The sequence below is a fragment of the Pithys albifrons genome, chromosome 23 (genome assembly GCF_047495875.1).
Source record: "Pithys albifrons albifrons isolate INPA30051 chromosome 23, PitAlb_v1, whole genome shotgun sequence".
Classification (NCBI taxonomy): domain Eukaryota; kingdom Metazoa; phylum Chordata; class Aves; order Passeriformes; family Thamnophilidae; genus Pithys; species Pithys albifrons.
Window position 1 is genome coordinate 2,440,672 of NC_092480.1, and position 16,529 is coordinate 2,457,200.

Consider the following 16,529-nt stretch of genomic DNA (forward strand, 5'->3'; position numbering starts at 1 on the left):
GAAGGTCAAGGACTTCCATGAACTTGCAGCCTGGCCAGAGCACCAGCACCAGATCCCCTCCTCACCCTGGGTTTATTGCCCTGTCCATGGCAGACCAGCTGCTGTCCTATCACTCTGCTATCAGATCCTGAGTCAGATCTGGCAGTCCCTGAACTTAGGAGTCCTGAGATGAAGCACAGCCCATCCCACACAAAGCCACAGCTTTTGTTTTGTGTAAAGTAATGACAATTAAAACCAACAGGACCAAAAACGAGGAAAGAGGGAGCTTTGTGGATAAGTCAGTGCTGGTCCTGTGGGTGAGGCAGTTCAGAGTCTTGGGAGAAGTGGGTTGGAGATTTAAGGGAAAATGAAACACGCTGAGGAGGAACAAGAGTTCTTCAGAACGCTTGGATGATGAGAGGCACAAGCACCCTGTGGGGTTTGGGCTGGCACCTGAGCTGCTGCATGGTGGGTCACCTGGACCTGTGTTTCCCTTTCTGAAGTCCCTCAGGAAGTTTTCCCAGGGTGACAGAGGGGTCAGACAGCAATGCTGCACCATTCAGTGTGGGACTGGGGCCGGAGGGCTGGTTCTGCACAACTTGCCACAGGACAAAAGCAGAGTGATCCTCTGCTGTTACAATCCCCTTGTGCCTGGAGGTGGGAGCAGAGTGGGGAGGAGCTGCCAGGCTCTCCTGGGCTGGTGGAGCCGGCTCTGACTGTGTGTGCTATTATCACCTCTGTGCTAGCTGGGAGAACAGGAGGGTGCTGCAGGGTTCACAGGAGCAGTTACCAGCAGGCAAGGGTGAGGATTTCACCTGGGAGCTGTTGTGCTCACTGACATTTACCATCAGGTTGCTGGGGTCAAGCCAAACACGTTCTCTGTAATTTGCTTTCTGTAGGTGGCTTTGTAGAAACACCAGCAAGCAGTGAATGATTCCTGGAGTTGTCACCTGGAGCTGCTTTCTGAAAATCCCTTTTTGAAGAGGATGCTGCAGCTCCTGTGGGCATGGCTCTCTGAGGATGCAGCTCAGTGCTCAGCCAGCCCCAGCACCCAGAAAGAACAACATGCAGAGGAACAAAGGAACCACAAAAAGCAAACAAAAACCCCCCAAACCCACTCCTGCCTGCAAAAACTGCAGAAGAGTGTGCTGCGGAGTGAGGGCTGGCTCAGAAACCCCCCTGGAAGACAGGATTCCCAGAACAGGAGGCAACAGTGGGATCCAGCCCAGGCTTATCAGCCTTGAAATGAAAGGGCTTTGCAGCAGGGTTTTCTCCAAGTTTGGATGTCCATGCTTGTCTCCTGCCCTTCTGTTGAGCAGGTGTGGGTGGGGAGCTTGATGAATAAGGGACTTACACTATGAATAATGCCAGGAGAAATGTGTGGCAGTGAGGGTCATAGGTCCGGGGTCTGGATATTAGAAAGCACAGGATAGAGCTGGACTTTTTCTTTTGATCTGGGTATTTTAATGTTTCTACCTGAGTTCTAAGTAAAGCAAAATATCCCCCTGCTTTTGCCTGCAGGAGAGGCAGGAGGCCACTGCTGTCTACGGCCAAAAGCATCCCTTTATTAGTGAAGGAGTAAAAAGGCCTCTGGAGAAACTAGAGGGAAAGTGCATTTCATTTTCCTAGGAAATGGAATTCTTGACTTCTGGGTCACACCAGAAAGGTTTTCCTAGGACTGGGCATGGCTGTGCATCGCCTTCCTTCCCATCCTCAGCTGGCATGCCCTTGGCTGAACTGGAGAGGTGTGGATGGACACAGAGGGAAGAAAGGGGGGAATTGGGTGGACAGACAGCCAGGAGAGCAGCCAGGATGCAGCAGAGCTCTGGGGCCAGGCCTCACCTTTTCCCAGATTTCTATCCCTCTGGCCACAGCCAGGCCCCCACTGCCCCTGCCTCGTGTCTCTCTGCGGGGTGGCCGGCACAGAGGCAGGTGTTTTGCATGCTCTGCCTGGAGCAGTTGGGAAACAGGCAGCGGTGGAGCCGGGCGGCAGGTCCAACTGGTTTCCCTCCGCGCCTGGCGCTGGCACTGACGTACGAGCCCGCTCTCCAAACAGCTCCTGCCCCGTCCCCGGCACCCGGCTTTGCTCGGCATCGCGCTGCGCAGGATGGCCGTGTCGGAGCTGTGATCCCAGCCCTGCCCGCGGCGGCCCATGGACGGCAAAACCTCTCCGGTAAGGTGCGGGCGGCTCCCTCGCTCTGACCCGCCTGGGGGTACGGAGGTGCTTCGGGCTGGACGGACCTGCTCTCCTTGGGGTTTGCTGGAGAGCCCAGACTCTCCTCCCTGCTCTCCGGGGTGTTGCCTTCGCAGCAGCCAGTGGGGAGAAGGAGCCAGGATGAGTTGCCCGGGGGGGCTGCTGCCTCCGGCACCCCTTGGCACGTGGAGGGAGAAGGACAGTCACCAGCATCCTCGGTGTCAGCCCCATGCTGGCAGAGGAGGTGTCGAGGCCCCCAGTACTCTTCTTTGCCATGTTGAAGTGGATTGTGAACCAGGGGGACCAGTTGGTGCTGTCAGTGGGATCTGATTCCGCTTGGCATCCAGGGGAGCTGCACGTTCCTGAGCCCTCCGGCACTTTTCACCATCACGTTGGCAGCAGTGCCCTGGTGGGCTCAGCCCTGCTGCTCCCTTTCACCTGCTCTCCATACTGGTTTTGGGCTGGGTTTACTGGGACCTGCTCAGCCTAGGATGTGGAACTGTGATGAGCATCCTGTCATGAGGAAAACATCCATCCCGGCTGGGCACCGTGCTCAGCCCGCCTGGGCGAGGCCAGCGGTAATTACCGTGCCGAGCACTGCCGGCTGTGCCAGCGACGTCCGGGACGTGCAAAGCCAGTGGTGATGGGGTGGATGGGGCTCAAGGGGAGGCAGAGCCAGTTGTAACACATTCCCCTTCCTGTCCCTTGGTGTGGTGGTGCCAGCCAGGAGCAGGGGCACAGTGGGTTTGTGCTGGCTGGGTCCGAGGAGCAGCCTGACCCCAGCTCTGCTCTGCAGCGTGGTCCCACCACTGGGTGACCTAAAAGCAAGTGGCATCACTTCATCTTGGTGGCAGCAAGACAGAAACTGGGGTGCCTACAGAGAGAGACAATTGCCCAATACTGGACATCCCCACTGGGCCACCTTGGCTTTGTCACTTGGATTAAATGGGCCATCAGGAGTCCCAGGAGCCACCCTTGGCTCTGCAGCTGCGAGAGAGTCTCTTCATGTTTCCGTGTCTCTGTGTGCCCATCCGTGCAATGGGGTGAGCAGCCATTACTCACACCCTGGAACATTTTCGGTCGCTGCTCACACTGGCATAGGGCAGCTTGTCCCTGGCCACATCACACTGACTTAATTGGCATGGCTTCTCACCTGTGCTTGCAAAATGGCCCTGGTGTGCTTTGGGATTTCAGTTCCCCGTGTGCTGCCCCTTTACAGCATCAGAGGCTCAGCATCATCCTCTTGCAGCTCCTGCCCCATTCTGGGGCTGGGGGCTGTCCCCTGCCAGAGAGGCCCTGCTCAGCTGTGGCACTCAAGCAGGACAAGCAGGACGGTGTCAATGGCAAGGATTAGAGGCTCTCACCGGCTGGGGATGACTTTGTCCCTGGCAAGAACAGTGTCTCCATTGTGTTCTGGCTGGGCTGATCTGCACAATCTGTGCTCCACCACAGGTGAAGGATCCAGTTCCCTGTCTGGGCATGGGTCTGTGAGCAACTGGGAGTGATGGTGAGGGCGGGCAGCCGAGCTGAGCTGGGGGATGATTTCCTATTGAGGTAGCTCCTTCCAACTTATTTAAGACAGGCTGCCTCCCTCCCCTCTTGACGCTCCAGATTTTGAGTAGCTGCTGTGTCCTTCTGCTCCTCCGAGGCACTGCTGGGCCCTGGGTCCAGTTGCAACACCCAGGTGTTACCTGGCTTCCACTCTTCCTCCCAGTCTGAAACTGTGAGAGTCTGTTGGCTGGTTTCTCTGCTTCCCTCCCCATTGCCCATGGATCCTGAGCCTCCAGCCCAGTCTGGATCATGTTTCCCCAGGTGATTGTCCCCTGCTTCCATGGATATGGGGGCCTTCCCTCTGCAGCAGGGAGCCGAGCTGCAGCTCAGTGCACGTGACAGCTCACGGTGCAGAGGGGATGGGCAGCTCAGCACTGCTGTCTGTGGTTCAGGTGCTTTGCCCACCCCTGCTCAGAGCCTCAGAGAAGGGAGGAGGGAGGTGGTGTTTACACTCCAGACAGCTTTAGCAAAGGGCTTGTGTTGCAGACAGGCAGTGTCCACTTGCTGCCAAATGCCAGGTGAGCAGAGCTGGCCAGGAGTCCCCGTGTGTCCCCAAAATCCTTCCTAGCTGCTCTCTGAGATCCATCCCTGCCACAGACTGTGCTTCCCCTCCCGGCACTTGCCTTTGACACACATTGCTCTCGGGGCTGGTGGAACGTTTGCAGAGAGGGCGTCAGAGAAAGGCCTCAAACCGCAGCCACGTGTGCGATACAGGCTCGGCTCTGCCTCTGACTTTTACTCAAAAGCCAGCAGAGGATGAGTAAAGGTTTTGTGGGCAGGAGCTGTCACTCACTCACCAGGGTTATGTACTCTTCTTAACAGAAACATCTTTGTAGAACCGCTGCTATTTTCTCTGCTGCAGTGGCCTTACAACAGGTGTGCTGGTTACCTGGAGCCCATGGCAAAAGCTTGGTTAGCTTCTCTGATTGGCCTACGAAATTAATTGGACTTAGACTTTTGAGGAAACAAGTAGCTAAAAGTTCAGTTGAATATAAAAGGGCACATGCTTCCTGCTGAGGAGTGTTCAGAGCGGTGTGACCTATAGCGTACTTCGGTGTTAATTTGATATATTTGCACACTGGAGGTGGAAGTGCTGCAGCACCCAGCATCGTTGGCTCCCTGGGCAAGCTGGGCTGTGTTTTCTAGTGTGATAGAAAGGTTTGTCCTTTGGAAGTTTGTAATTCTGCTGGTCTGACAAGCAAAGGATTGTGCTTGCTGCAGGGTGAGACTGGAAATATCACAAGTGTGGAGATAGCACAAAAATGCCATTGTAAAAGGGTACTTAGAAAAACTTAATTTATACATACACAGGAGAAATTCTTTCCCTGGGAAGGATTCCTGGCATCCACACATTGCTTTGTTTCTGCAAATCAGCAGGTCAGGACCTGCCACAGCTCCAGCTTTCACTGACTGTGTTCTCTGTCTAACAGTGGGCACTGAGGGTACCCAGGGATGCTCCATGATGTGGGCATGTGACAATCGGAATCCCACCTGTGTGACTGCTCAGGCTCATCAGGGAAGGGCAGTGCTGGGCACTCCCCAGCCCTTCTAACAGAACAGAACACACTGAGGGGCTCTCTTGGGCTCCTCAGCACCTTCAGGAGAAGGCAAGGCTTCAGCTCAGCCATCCTGGGCTTCTGGTGTAGGGAAACCTCAGCCTGCAGGCTGAGCAGATCCAGGCTTGTTCTTGCTGTGTGGAAGGAAGGGGTGAGAGTGGGGTGATGCTGTGAGACAGAAAGTGCCTCTCTCCTCCTCACGCACCGGAGCTTGGGGAGCCTGACACGAGTGGAGAGGTGGCTCCCCACGGGCAGGAGGTGTTAGTGCTGCCTGTGCCAAGGGCCCCGCGGGCGATGGGAGTAGGTCAGTGCCGGGGGTTGGCCCTGCACACCCCGCTGCTGGCCAGGGCGGGTGGCCAGGCAGCATCCCCAGAGCCCGGGGTGCTGTGCTCGCCGGCTCTGCGGGTGATGAGCTCCCCGGGCACAGTCCGGGAGCGCTGTGCGTGTCCCCGGTGTGCAGTGGAGCTGAGCCGGCTCGGCGTGGCCACGCCGGGGCTGTGACTCACGGATAATGCCCAGGAAGTTACACCACCGCATTGCAAGAAAGGGCACAGCTGTCTTTACAAAGCATGAGCCTGAGCAGCCTCGCGACCTGCCCATTAGAGCTCCCGATTCCCGCGTGGCAGGAAACACGGGGGGAGAGAAAATCCAGCTGGAAGGGCAATGATGGCTCCCACCACTGCTCCTGCTCTATGTTCCATCCTCTGCCTGTCTCAGAGCCATGATCCAGCCTGGGTGCTACTGCTTGCTGGATTACAGGGAAAGGGATGTTTTCTGGTCCTGAGGAAAGGTCACCTCTAGCAGCTTCAGGGCCAAATATCAGAGACAGGCTTCCAGAGGGATGTGTTAGAGCCACCTCTGACTGGTAAGTGATCCCTGGGGAGTGATGGCTCCACTTCTCCTGGGTGCCCCTTCAGTGGGACGTCAGCAGCATTATAGAATCCTATAATGGTTTGGGTTGGAAGGGACATAAAGCTTATCCAATACCAATACCCTGCCATAGACAGGGACACCTTCCACTAGAGCAGGTTGCTCCAAGCCCCATCCATCCTACGGAGATTTTACAAAAGGCAGAGGAAGCTGCATTTTTGGGGGGATCTGTATACAGGTCCTCTCTGAAGGCAAATGAGAGGCTCTGGCTTCTGTAGCTGATGGAGCACTTGGAAGAGTGTATCTTGAGGAAAGGAAACAGGTACATATTCTTTGGTGAATTCATGGATTAGGAGTGACACAACTGCAGAGCAGCATTCCAGGGTACAGGACGTTTCAGGGCTTGGAAAACACCGATTATTAAGTATTACTAAATAACAGCTGGAAATTACACTGTATTTTTCAAATGGCTAATTAAGGATAGATGTATAAATTGGGGCACTAACCCTGTGGAACTGGGCCACGGACTGACTGACCCAATGCCAAATACCCGGCTGATTGCTCCGATCACAGCGATGGGTCTGGGGAATTCATCCACCTGAAGGGGAAAAGCTGCGTGACAACAAGGTTTTGGGCCATCCTGGATGGGATACAGCTCAGGCTCTGGTGCAGAGAGGAGCAGTAGAGTGGTGACTCTCCAGTAGGTTCATGGTGCTGTGAGAAATAACCAACAGCACCCACAGCTGGTGGTGCCAGGGGGCTCAGTGTGGTGCCAGGGGGCTCAGCTCTGTGTCACACTTGCCTTCACAGCTGGCATGGTGGCAGCTGGGGGACTCTCCAGTGGGCATCAATCACTGCCAGTAACAGTGTCCTCTGCTCCCAGACCGCTGCATCACCTGGCAGTGTCCCTCCCAGCCTCCATGCCTCCACGGTCAGCAGCATCTTCGGCGCCCGAATTCCGCAGCCTCGAGAGAACGTCCTCGGCATCAGCTTCAAACCCTACAGCCCCGAGTCCAGCCCGGCCCCGACCCCCTGCACGGCCTGTGAGAGCACACGTAAGGATGGTGCCCAGGGTGGTCTCTGCCTGCCCTGGCCCCAGTCCCACCCAGAGTGGGGAGGGATGGAGGGAGGCAGAGATGGATGCCTGTGCCTGCTGCTGGCACAAGCCTTGGCCACAGGCTGATGTTTCCCTGGGGGTGTGAGGGGTACCAGGGGCAAGGGAGAGGTCCATGAACACATCTCAGTGCGGGGTGTGCATGACCCTGGTTTCCACATCTTGAGGGTCCTCTGAGGAGCCGGTGGCGGGTAGGAGGGTCTGGGTGCCTTGGGGAGGCAGCTGCTCGCCCTGACCCTGCCTCTGTCCTGCTGCCAGGATCCTCCATGTTCAGAGCTCCCTGCATGAGCCAGCGGCGTCTTGCACTCATCTTCTGCGTCTCCGTCCTCATCGTGCTGCTCATCGCCCTCATCCTGCTGTGTGAGTGAGGGTCCAGCCTGGGGTGGCTTGGGGCTCCTAGAGGGGATCTCAGAGGGGTTGGGGGTTAGCACAGACTGGGAATATCTATGCTGGGAAGTGCCAGAGGGAAGCCCTGGATCAGAGGCAGCAATGTGCTCTTCCCATTCCCTAAGTGTTCCTGACATCTGGTGGAGAGACAGGAGCCCAGGAAAGGAGATCTGCTGCCTGGGCTGACAGTGGTATTTGCTGGGCTTGGGGCTGCAAAGGCTTTCCTTCTGCTGGGCTCGCTTTGATGGCAACAGGGCACCCCTAGTAGCACCCACACTTACCCTCCTCAGGGCAGAATCTACCAAATAAATTGGTACAGACATTGGGAAATCCCTTTAATCCTGGTAACATCCAGCTGCCGTTCTCCAGCTGGTGGGCTTGAAGCACTAACAGGCAGAGTTTATCTTTCTGTGGGTGAAGGGAGAGGGTCTTGCACAGGGGGAGTGCTCAGGGTGGCCAGTCCCCCTCCAGTCCTGTGTGCAGCAGCTTTTTGCTCTCAGCTCAAACACAGCTCATGCTCATGCCCGGTGTTTGGGAGTGCCCCCATGCTTGGAATACCTCCAGATGCCCATCCAGGTGGGTCACAGCCACGCCTAACCCTGTCCTAAGCGTGATATTTTCTTGGTCCTAGTTATGTTCTGGCGGTCTCAGACGGGCATCGTGTACAAGGAACCTGCGGAGAGCTGCAAGGACAGCGCAGTGCGCTGTGACGGCATCGTCGACTGCTCCCAGCGGAGTGATGAACTGGGCTGTGGTGAGGCACTGGGAGCTGGGGCAGTGGGAGTGGGGACACCCTAGGATGCTGATCACCCCTGACCCACCTGCTCCATCCTACAGTGCGTTTCACATCTGAGGAGTCCTTGCTCCACGTCTACTCCAGCACCGAGAGCCAGTGGCTGCCAGTGTGCAGCAGCGCCTGGGACGAGTCCTTCTCCAGAAAGACCTGCCGGCAGCTGGGATTTCAGAAGTAATTCCTGAGGATGGGTTGTTCTGCTCAGGCACTGGGGCTCTGCCAACCCCCTGGGTGCTGCTCTGGCCCCCTGCCCTGACTGGGCGCCAGCGTGTGCTGTGCTCTTTCTGCCAGCATTGTGCTTTCTGATGGAAGGTGGCATGTCCAGTGCTGCTCTGAGCATAAGGCAGGGACCAGACAAGCGCCTGGCCATGGGGACCCTCACTGTCTCTTCTCTCTCCCCCCAGTGCATCACAGACTGAATACATCCCCCTGCGTGTCTCTGGCAAGAGTCTCACGGTGACTGATGAGCGAGAGACCATCCAGCAGAGCCTCAACAGGTACCAGGCAGCATCACCTCCTGCCCTGCCCCTGCCGTGGTGCTGCAGGAATGGGGCTGAGGCTGTGTCTCCCTCCTCTCTCCTGCAGCTCACAGTGTCTCACAGGAAAGTACGTCTCGCTCCGATGCACAAGTAAGGGGCTGGCACATGGCCAAGGGTGGGCAGGGAGTCTTTCCACAGGCTTGGGAGTGCTTTCCCCCCTTCTCTGCTCAGGGTTGGACAAATGGGGTGTTTTCCAACAAACCTGGGTAGCAGAAAACTACAAAACTGCATTTCCCCACTGCCCCTATGAGTGGTGCCTGCGGGTGGGGGGGATGTTGTGTGTTTCCTCACTCCGTGCTCACCTTCTCCCTCAAGCCCTTCTCTCAGCCCTGCTCTCCCTTCCAGCCTGTGGGCAGAGGATTTCTGGCCGGATCATCGGGGGAAAGGAAACCTCAGTGAACAAATGGCCGTGGCAGGTCAGCGTGCAGTACGGGCCGATCCACATCTGCGGTGGCACCATCATCGACGCACAGTGGGTCCTCACTGCAGCCCACTGCTTCTTCATGTGAGTGCTGCTGCCACCTGGGGGCATTCAGCCCAGCCCCACACCCCATATCTTACCCCTTCCTGCCCCATCTCACCCCTCCAGGAACAGCATGAAGATCCTGGACGACTGGAAGGTGTATGGTGGGGTGTCGGACCTGAAGCAGCCCATGGAGGGCATCCCTGTCTCCCAGGTCATCATCAACTCCAACTACAGTGATGACCACGATGACTATGACATCGCTCTCATGAAGCTCTCCAGGCCACTGACGCTCTCAGGTGAGGCCTCACAGCTTACCTGCACAGAGGACAGGGAGAGACTGAGGATGGGCAGGAGTGAAAAGCAGCTCAGGTCCCCTTGGAATCATACTCTGGGGTGTGTGGACCTGCTGCCAGCTGGAGCATCCAACTTTGCTGAGGCCACCTTCCTTTCTCTTGCCTATCCCATGGCCAGGAAGCAGCTGGCACATGCAGCCATGGGCTCAGCTGTGTCACCAGTATTTATGCTGGGGTGGGCAGAGAGGGTCACCTTTCCCACCCCCCATGCTCCTCCCTGGCTGCAGGGCTCATGACTATGGCAGCTATTTTGCTCTGGGGTGACTCATCCCTCCTTCCTTGCCTGGCTTTCATCATGTCTTCTTCCAGCCCAGGTTCGCCCAGCCTGCCTCCCAATGTACAGCCAGCGATTCCAGACCGGCAGGTCCTGCTTCATCACGGGCTTTGGGAAGACCAGGGAGAATGAAGGTGAGGGAGGATGCAGGTTTTCCACAGGCATCTCCTGTCCACAAGCACAGCTCTGCTGTGGTACTCGAGGACCGTTCCCACAGGCACAACTCTCAGGGGTTGCCCTCCCAGCTTGTGAGGCTTTGCAGAAATAAGACCCATAAGAAACACCAGCTTCCTCCCTCGCTGCTGCAGAGGGGCCTGGGGGCAGTGGGGGCTGAGACTCCCCCCCTGCCCCACAGCTCTTCCTGCCTTGCAGATAACACGTCCCCAAAGCTGCGGGAGGCTGAGGTGAAGCTCATCGACTACAAGATCTGCAACAGTGACAAGGTGTACGAGGGCTACCTGACCCCACGGATGATGTGCGCTGGATACCTGCAGGGAGGGAAAGATGCATGTCAGGTGAGCTGGGGGCATGTGGCACACCAGGAGAGGGCTGCTCACTTTTGGATACCTCCCAGAGGGGCATCTCCTGTCTCCCCTCCTCACTGCTCTGCTCCTCTGAGCCAGGGTGACAGCGGAGGGCCGCTGGTCTGCGAGGACAATGGCCGCTGGTATGTGGCTGGGGTGACGAGCTGGGGAACAGGATGTGGCCAGAAGAACAAGCCTGGAGTTTACACACGTGTGACAAAGCTCCTCAGCTGGATATACAGCAAAATGGAGGTGAGGTGGCAGTGCTGTGCTTGGGCAGGAAGGCCCTGCGTGCATGGAGAGGGGCTGTACCCCCCCAGCCCAGGCCCTGGCACCTCACCCTTGCTCTCCTCTCTCTCCTTTGCAGAGCGAGAATGACTAAGAGCAGGATGGACACTTGTCTGGGCTGTGCCTTTCCAGCTGGCACAGGCCACTGCCCTGGGCTGCTGCCAGGGTACAATGCTACCAGCCAATCCCACATCTCTCTCTGGACTGTCTGTGCACCCAGGGACCTGTTGCTGCACCCGAACTCTACAAAAATGGCACATGTGAAGTGACTGCCCTTGCCTGGTGCCAGGGGGTGACCTGGAGGCAGCGGGGCACAGCACCCAGCCAGCCCCAGGAGCACACAGCCCATGCTGGCAGCTGGCCATGCTGGCTGGGGGCACCTCCTCACCCCATGTCTGTGGTTCTTCTCCTGTAAATAGACCCTGTCTGGACAGGGTGTCACAAGTGCTTCCTGGCAGGACTGTGACACCCTCAGTGGCTGTGACTGGTGCCTGTCAATGGAATTGGGGTGCCCACGTTGAGGAAACACTTCCCATGCCAGATCACAGCTGTGCTGCCTTGGGGTGTGGGATGGGGCAGCTGTGTCCACACTGCCCACACCTCTGAGATCACACATGGTTTTCTCATGCAGAGGAGCCCCGAGGTGCGGTTATTCCACCCTCTGGGAGGAGCAGCCACTGCTCTCATGTTTGTGAACAGATTTACGAAGTGCCTTTTACACAGCATTCCTCCCTGTGAGAGAAATACCTGTTTATTTTTCCATGCCGTGGATCTGGTCGGAGCCAGCACTCCCCTCCAGGACTTCTGCCGGCCTCAGTCCCCACCCTGCTCTGGGCAGGATTTGGCAGCAGCGTGGGGCAGGTCTGTGCTGTGGGGGTGGCTGTGTGAGGTGTGACAGAAGCCAGCAGCAGCCAGAGGCCAAGCTGGAGTGTGATGCAGAGCAGGCAACCTGCCAGGCAGTGCCCAGCGTGAGCCAGCCCTGCTGTGAGCTCAGTGGCCATGCTGGATTGCTGCCTCCTCCTTCGGGCTGCCCAGCACACAGGGATGGCACAGCCAGCCTCACCTCCCTGGCCACGCTGGAAAACAGAAACATTCCCTCGAGGAAACAAGTGCTCACATCCTTGTGGATGCTGGGGACACACGAGGTGCTGTGGGAGATCCCCCACGGTGAGCAGAGGCTGGCTGCTCCTCTCCCCAGCCACGTGTTCAGCTGCAGAAGGGTCCTGGATTGCCTGGCCACCCTGCACTCCTCTAATAAATGTTTTAGCAGCATTCCACTTGGAAATGGCTCTTTTGAATGGACTGGAGAGAAAATGGTGAGTCTTAGTGCCAAAGTACCAAGGGATCATTGGGGCATGGCCCTGGTGGGGACCCTGCTGTAATGCCCCAGGGCTGCCCCATCTTCACATCAGGTTTTTGGCCTTGGCAGCAAAGCAACACGTGGCAGTGGGCCCATGGGACTGGTGTGCAGTGAGCAGTGGGATGCTGCAGGGTGTGCAGCCCTCAGACAAAGGTCTATGGGGGATTAAGCCCCCCAGTGCCCATCCATTCCTGAGCTGCTTCCTGGCTGTCACCATTCCTGTGGGCACATGAGATGGACTGGTCCTTCCTGTCCTTCATCCTCTGGGTTACTGCTTGTGGCTGGGAGAAAGAATTCTTAGATTCCTCACCTCCTGGGAGCATCCTCTGTGTCCCCAGTGCTGTTTCCCATGGGAAAGGTTATGGACAGGCAGAGAGCTGTGGTTTGTGTTTGCAGTTTGGGATAGCAGGTCTAGTCTGGCTGTAGGTGTGCAGAAAGCTCCTGCCTCTCCCTGGAGCTCAGGCTGCCACCTGTCTGCTGAGAGGGAAGAGTGAGTGCAATCCCTGTTTTGCTTTACTGGTGGATTTGGAGCAGTGCTGGGCGGCTGCTCCAGACCTGAACTAAAACAAAGCAAGTCACTGCCTTTTGGGAGGCACTGAGTCAGCCTGACCTCAAATCCCTTTCCAGAGCAGCAGCCCAGAAACCTCCCACGGATGCAGGAGCCGCCCGTGAAGAACAGGGTGTGCAGAGCCCAGGAGACTGTTTTCACTTTATAACATGTGAAAAGGGCCTGGGCAAACCTATTGAATTCCAGGGAGGAATGGGGAGTTCTTGCTCCCTGCACACAGAGGCTGCACGTGTTACAAAACCACCCTGCACATGCAGTGGTGACAACAACAGATTTTTCCATGAACAGAAGCAGCTGATCTTGAGTAAGAATAGAGGTCTCATGTGCCTTCCCCATTTTATGTTGGTCTGGTTTAACTAGGAATTCAATGGGTTTTTAGTCACAGACCCAGATTATGTTTGTCCAGAGGTTCTCTGGGATCTCAGGGTTTCTGTTGATAAGTCATAATGTGCCCCACAAAGCAGCAGCTCATTATAATTATTATTGTTAAAGGAGAAATTGGTCTTTTGAGAAAAAATAACACAAAAACTGGAACCCACTAAGAGCTGATCTTCCTGGAGCTTTGTTCCTGGGAACAGTAATGGTAACTCCATTGCAACATGTTGAGGACCTGCTCCTTCGCTGTGGGTTTCACCTCCACAGGGGTTATTCTCTTCTGAAATAGTCTCTCACAGCAGAGAAACACTTTCAGCCCTTAATACAAATGTAATTTATTTCTTCTAAACCTGCCATCCAGTGGTGTCTCCTCCCAGGCCCAGGGGAAGGTATGCTCTGTTTTCCCAAGGGCTGAAGTTTTCTAAGCAGATTAGAAGTGATTAATTTTCCTGTGAAGCTGCCTGGCCACGGCTGCCCATGCTGTTCCCAAATGCTGTGTAGATGGAGCCTTGGACACTGTTCTGCCTTCACTTCTGGAGCACTATCCATACACAGGGGGAGTACAGATGTGGTGGGCATCAACCCAGCCCTGAGGAGCCTCCTGGGACAGCCCCAGCCATCACCTGTGGCTCTTGTAAAGCTCCTTTTCTTGCTCAACACATCCTACTCTGGAGCATCTTTTAAGACAAGGAGTGCTGAGTATGGTTCCTCATCTGGCTGGGCTGTTCCCATATTCCTCCATGCTTTGGAAATGAGAGGCAAGTGTCCCCAGGGCACAAAAGTTACAAAAATACAGTCTGGCGGGCACCACGTGAATTACCGCCCATTAGTGGTGGTTTTCCCGAACTCTCCTTTTATAGCTCTTTGTTCTGCTGTGTCAAAACAGATTTGTTTATAGGGTTTCAGTGATGATGTTTCTCCACAAAAATGTTTTTCCTCTAGTTTGGGATTGGTTCCCTTCCATGATCAGTAACATCATCACTTGGCACAGAGACGCTGGACTTCATCTTGTGCAATACCAGCACTGGCTGTGCTTGACAGGGGAATGCAGGAGCTTCAGTGCAGCCACTGCTTGATCCTCACTCCTGGAGGGATTCAGGGAACTGGGAGTGACTTGGGCCTGATGGAAAGTGATGTTACTGGGGTACACGCAGCCTTATGGGTACACAGAGCTTTTGTCACTGTGCAGTCCTACTGTGTCCCTGAGCAGTGTGAGGGCTGCACTGCCACCCAGTAGGCAGTTCTCAAGCTTGGCATTACATGGAGAGACGTTTAAATTGGAGGTGAAAGCTCTGGAGAGCAAGTGGCTCCATCCCTGTTCCCAGCATATGGGGAGGAGATGCCTGCTCCAGGGTAAGGGACACACGCTCAGTTAAAATCATGCCCTGTTGAAGTTACTGGCAGTGTTCCTGTTAACTTAAATAGCTGAGGAGAACAGCCCAGCCTCTTCATTAGCATAAATCAGCATCTCCTGCCTGGCCTCCCAATCACTTTTTGCCCAATTTGCCCAGAAAAGATGCTGGAGCTCAGTACAGTCTCCCCAGCAGCAAGGGCAAATGTTTACCATTAGCAACTGACAGAGCAGCTTTTCTCCAATGGGAGCAGCACAGCAGACCTTCCCCACCTTCAAAGTGGGGGTCTCTATTTTACCTGAGTTTGTAGAGGAAAAAAAATCTATACTGCCACTTCTTTCCATTCTAATCCCTTTGGGCAGCACCTTGGAAATTTGCAAATAAAGAACCAGGGGACAGAGAACATAGAGCACATCCAGCTGCATCCAGCCCTGAGTCCTGGCTGCTGCTGCATGGGGGATCAGTGTTGGGGGATCTGCAGAGACCCCACACACTTGCTGCAGTCCCCAGGGCATGGTCACACCTGAATGTTTTACTGTGTGCTGTGGATAATGACAGCTGAGAGGCAGATAAGGTCGGAGAAGCCCAAAACTCGATTATAACAGCTTGATCCCAGCTTCCCTCTCTGCAGGGTAACTGACAGCCTTATCACGTTATCCCTATGCATTAAACAGACTTGATGTTGTCCAGCTCCTCCGTGTTGGTCTGTATCTCTTGACCCTTTGAATAATTGCCTTGAAATGCCAGTGCTGGTTTATTTTCCTTTGTATGCTTTACTGGAACCTGGGAAATGGCTGTAGAATAGTCTGTGTGCCGTCACTGCCTGATTTCTATCTAAGATGCATTTGACTTATTATGGGATGAGCCAGCTCAGTGATGACAGCATTGCTGAGGTGTTTTTTTGAGAAGAAATGGCTCTCCAGGGCAGCAGCAGGAGCCAGGCAGACACGGGTATGCCAGTCTGGCCTGGAAGGGAGTGGTGCCCAAGGCTCCTGGCAGTGCCCCCAGCACCCTATTCCCATTTCACATCCTATATTAAACATGTATCTCCCTCCCAGTCTTGCTCCTCCCCACATTCCCAGCTGTCTGATGGGAATAAACTGGTCGCTTGCCACAAAACTCTGTGACAGAGCATTCACAGCAGCCTTTTGTCCAGCCCTTCTCCTCTCAGGCAGCAGTGGCTGCCTAAAGTTTGTGCTGGTTCCTGACCAGCTCTGGGTGAGACCCAAAGGGTCTGTTTTTCTGCAGCTGCTAAATGCTGGTGGAGCCAGTGCAGGCAGCAGATCCTGAGTGTGCCTGAAACCAAACCAGGTGCTACCACGACTGAGCCAGGCCAGCCTGGAAGTGCCCCTGCTGCCCACCCCGGCCTGGATGGCCCCTGAGATTTGACTGAATGATGTGACTGAAGCCCTGTGAACTGGGCCACCTGGCTTGGCAGCGTGGCAGTCCCTTTCCCAGCTCTGCCTTCCCGCCCTCAGGAGGCAGCAAGACACAAAAGCTCCTGCTCCGTGTTTGCCAACTCACCCATGTGTATTTTCTGTTGGCGCCAGAGGAGCTCCAGCAGCCTGTTCCTTGCTCACTGCTTGCCCTGGTCCCTCCATGGTAGGTGCAGAGCCCACCCCTACTCCTCCAGCGTGTGAAGGAACATTTCAAAGCCAGATAAGTGTTTCCCCTTCAGAGCTGCACCCCGCAAACTCCATGACTTTTGGAGAACCATAGAATCACAGAATGGGTTGTGTTGGAAGGGATCTGAAAGCTCATCTCATTCCAATCCTGCTGCCATGGACAGGGACACCTTCCACTAGACCAGGTTGCTCCAAGCCCTGTCCAATCTGGCCTTGGACACTTTCAGGGATGGGACAACCTCAGCTTCTCTGGGCAATCTGTGTCAGTGCCTCACCACCTTCACAGGGGAAGATTTCTTCCTGATATCTAATCTGACCCTGCCTTGGCAGTGGGAAGTCATTGTCCCCTGTCCCATGACTT

The 16,529-nt window shown here is 55.5% G+C and overlaps 1 protein-coding gene across 1 annotated transcript; it reads left to right on the top strand.

Annotated features, from left to right (window-relative positions):
• Positions 1-1,998: 1,998 nt before the first annotated feature.
• TMPRSS13 (transmembrane serine protease 13) lies at positions 1,999-12,156 on the top strand. Its single transcript, XM_071576347.1, has 13 exons — positions 1,999-2,152; positions 7,034-7,205; positions 7,523-7,624; positions 8,283-8,405; positions 8,489-8,618; positions 8,849-8,941; positions 9,030-9,073; positions 9,329-9,488; positions 9,573-9,745; positions 10,112-10,210; positions 10,449-10,591; positions 10,700-10,852; positions 10,968-12,156. Exons 1-13 carry the CDS (start codon positions 2,132-2,134, stop codon positions 10,980-10,982), a joined length of 1,428 nt encoding a protein of 475 aa, XP_071432448.1. The 5' UTR covers positions 1,999-2,131; the 3' UTR covers positions 10,983-12,156.
• Positions 12,157-16,529: the final 4,373 nt, after the last annotated feature.

What these genes read in the sequence shown, in the direction of transcription:
- TMPRSS13 (XM_071576347.1), top strand. Translation starts at nt 2,132, where the DNA reads ATGGACGGCAAAACCTCTCCG. An exon ending in CATCGCCCTCATCCTGCTGT is followed by an intron (nt 7,625 to 8,282) that starts GTGAGTGAGGGT and finishes TCTTGGTCCTAG; the next exon opens with TTATGTTCTGGCGGTCTCAG. An exon ending in CGGCAGCTGGGATTTCAGAA is followed by an intron (nt 8,619 to 8,848) that starts GTAATTCCTGAG and finishes CTCTCCCCCCAG; the next exon opens with TGCATCACAGACTGAATACA.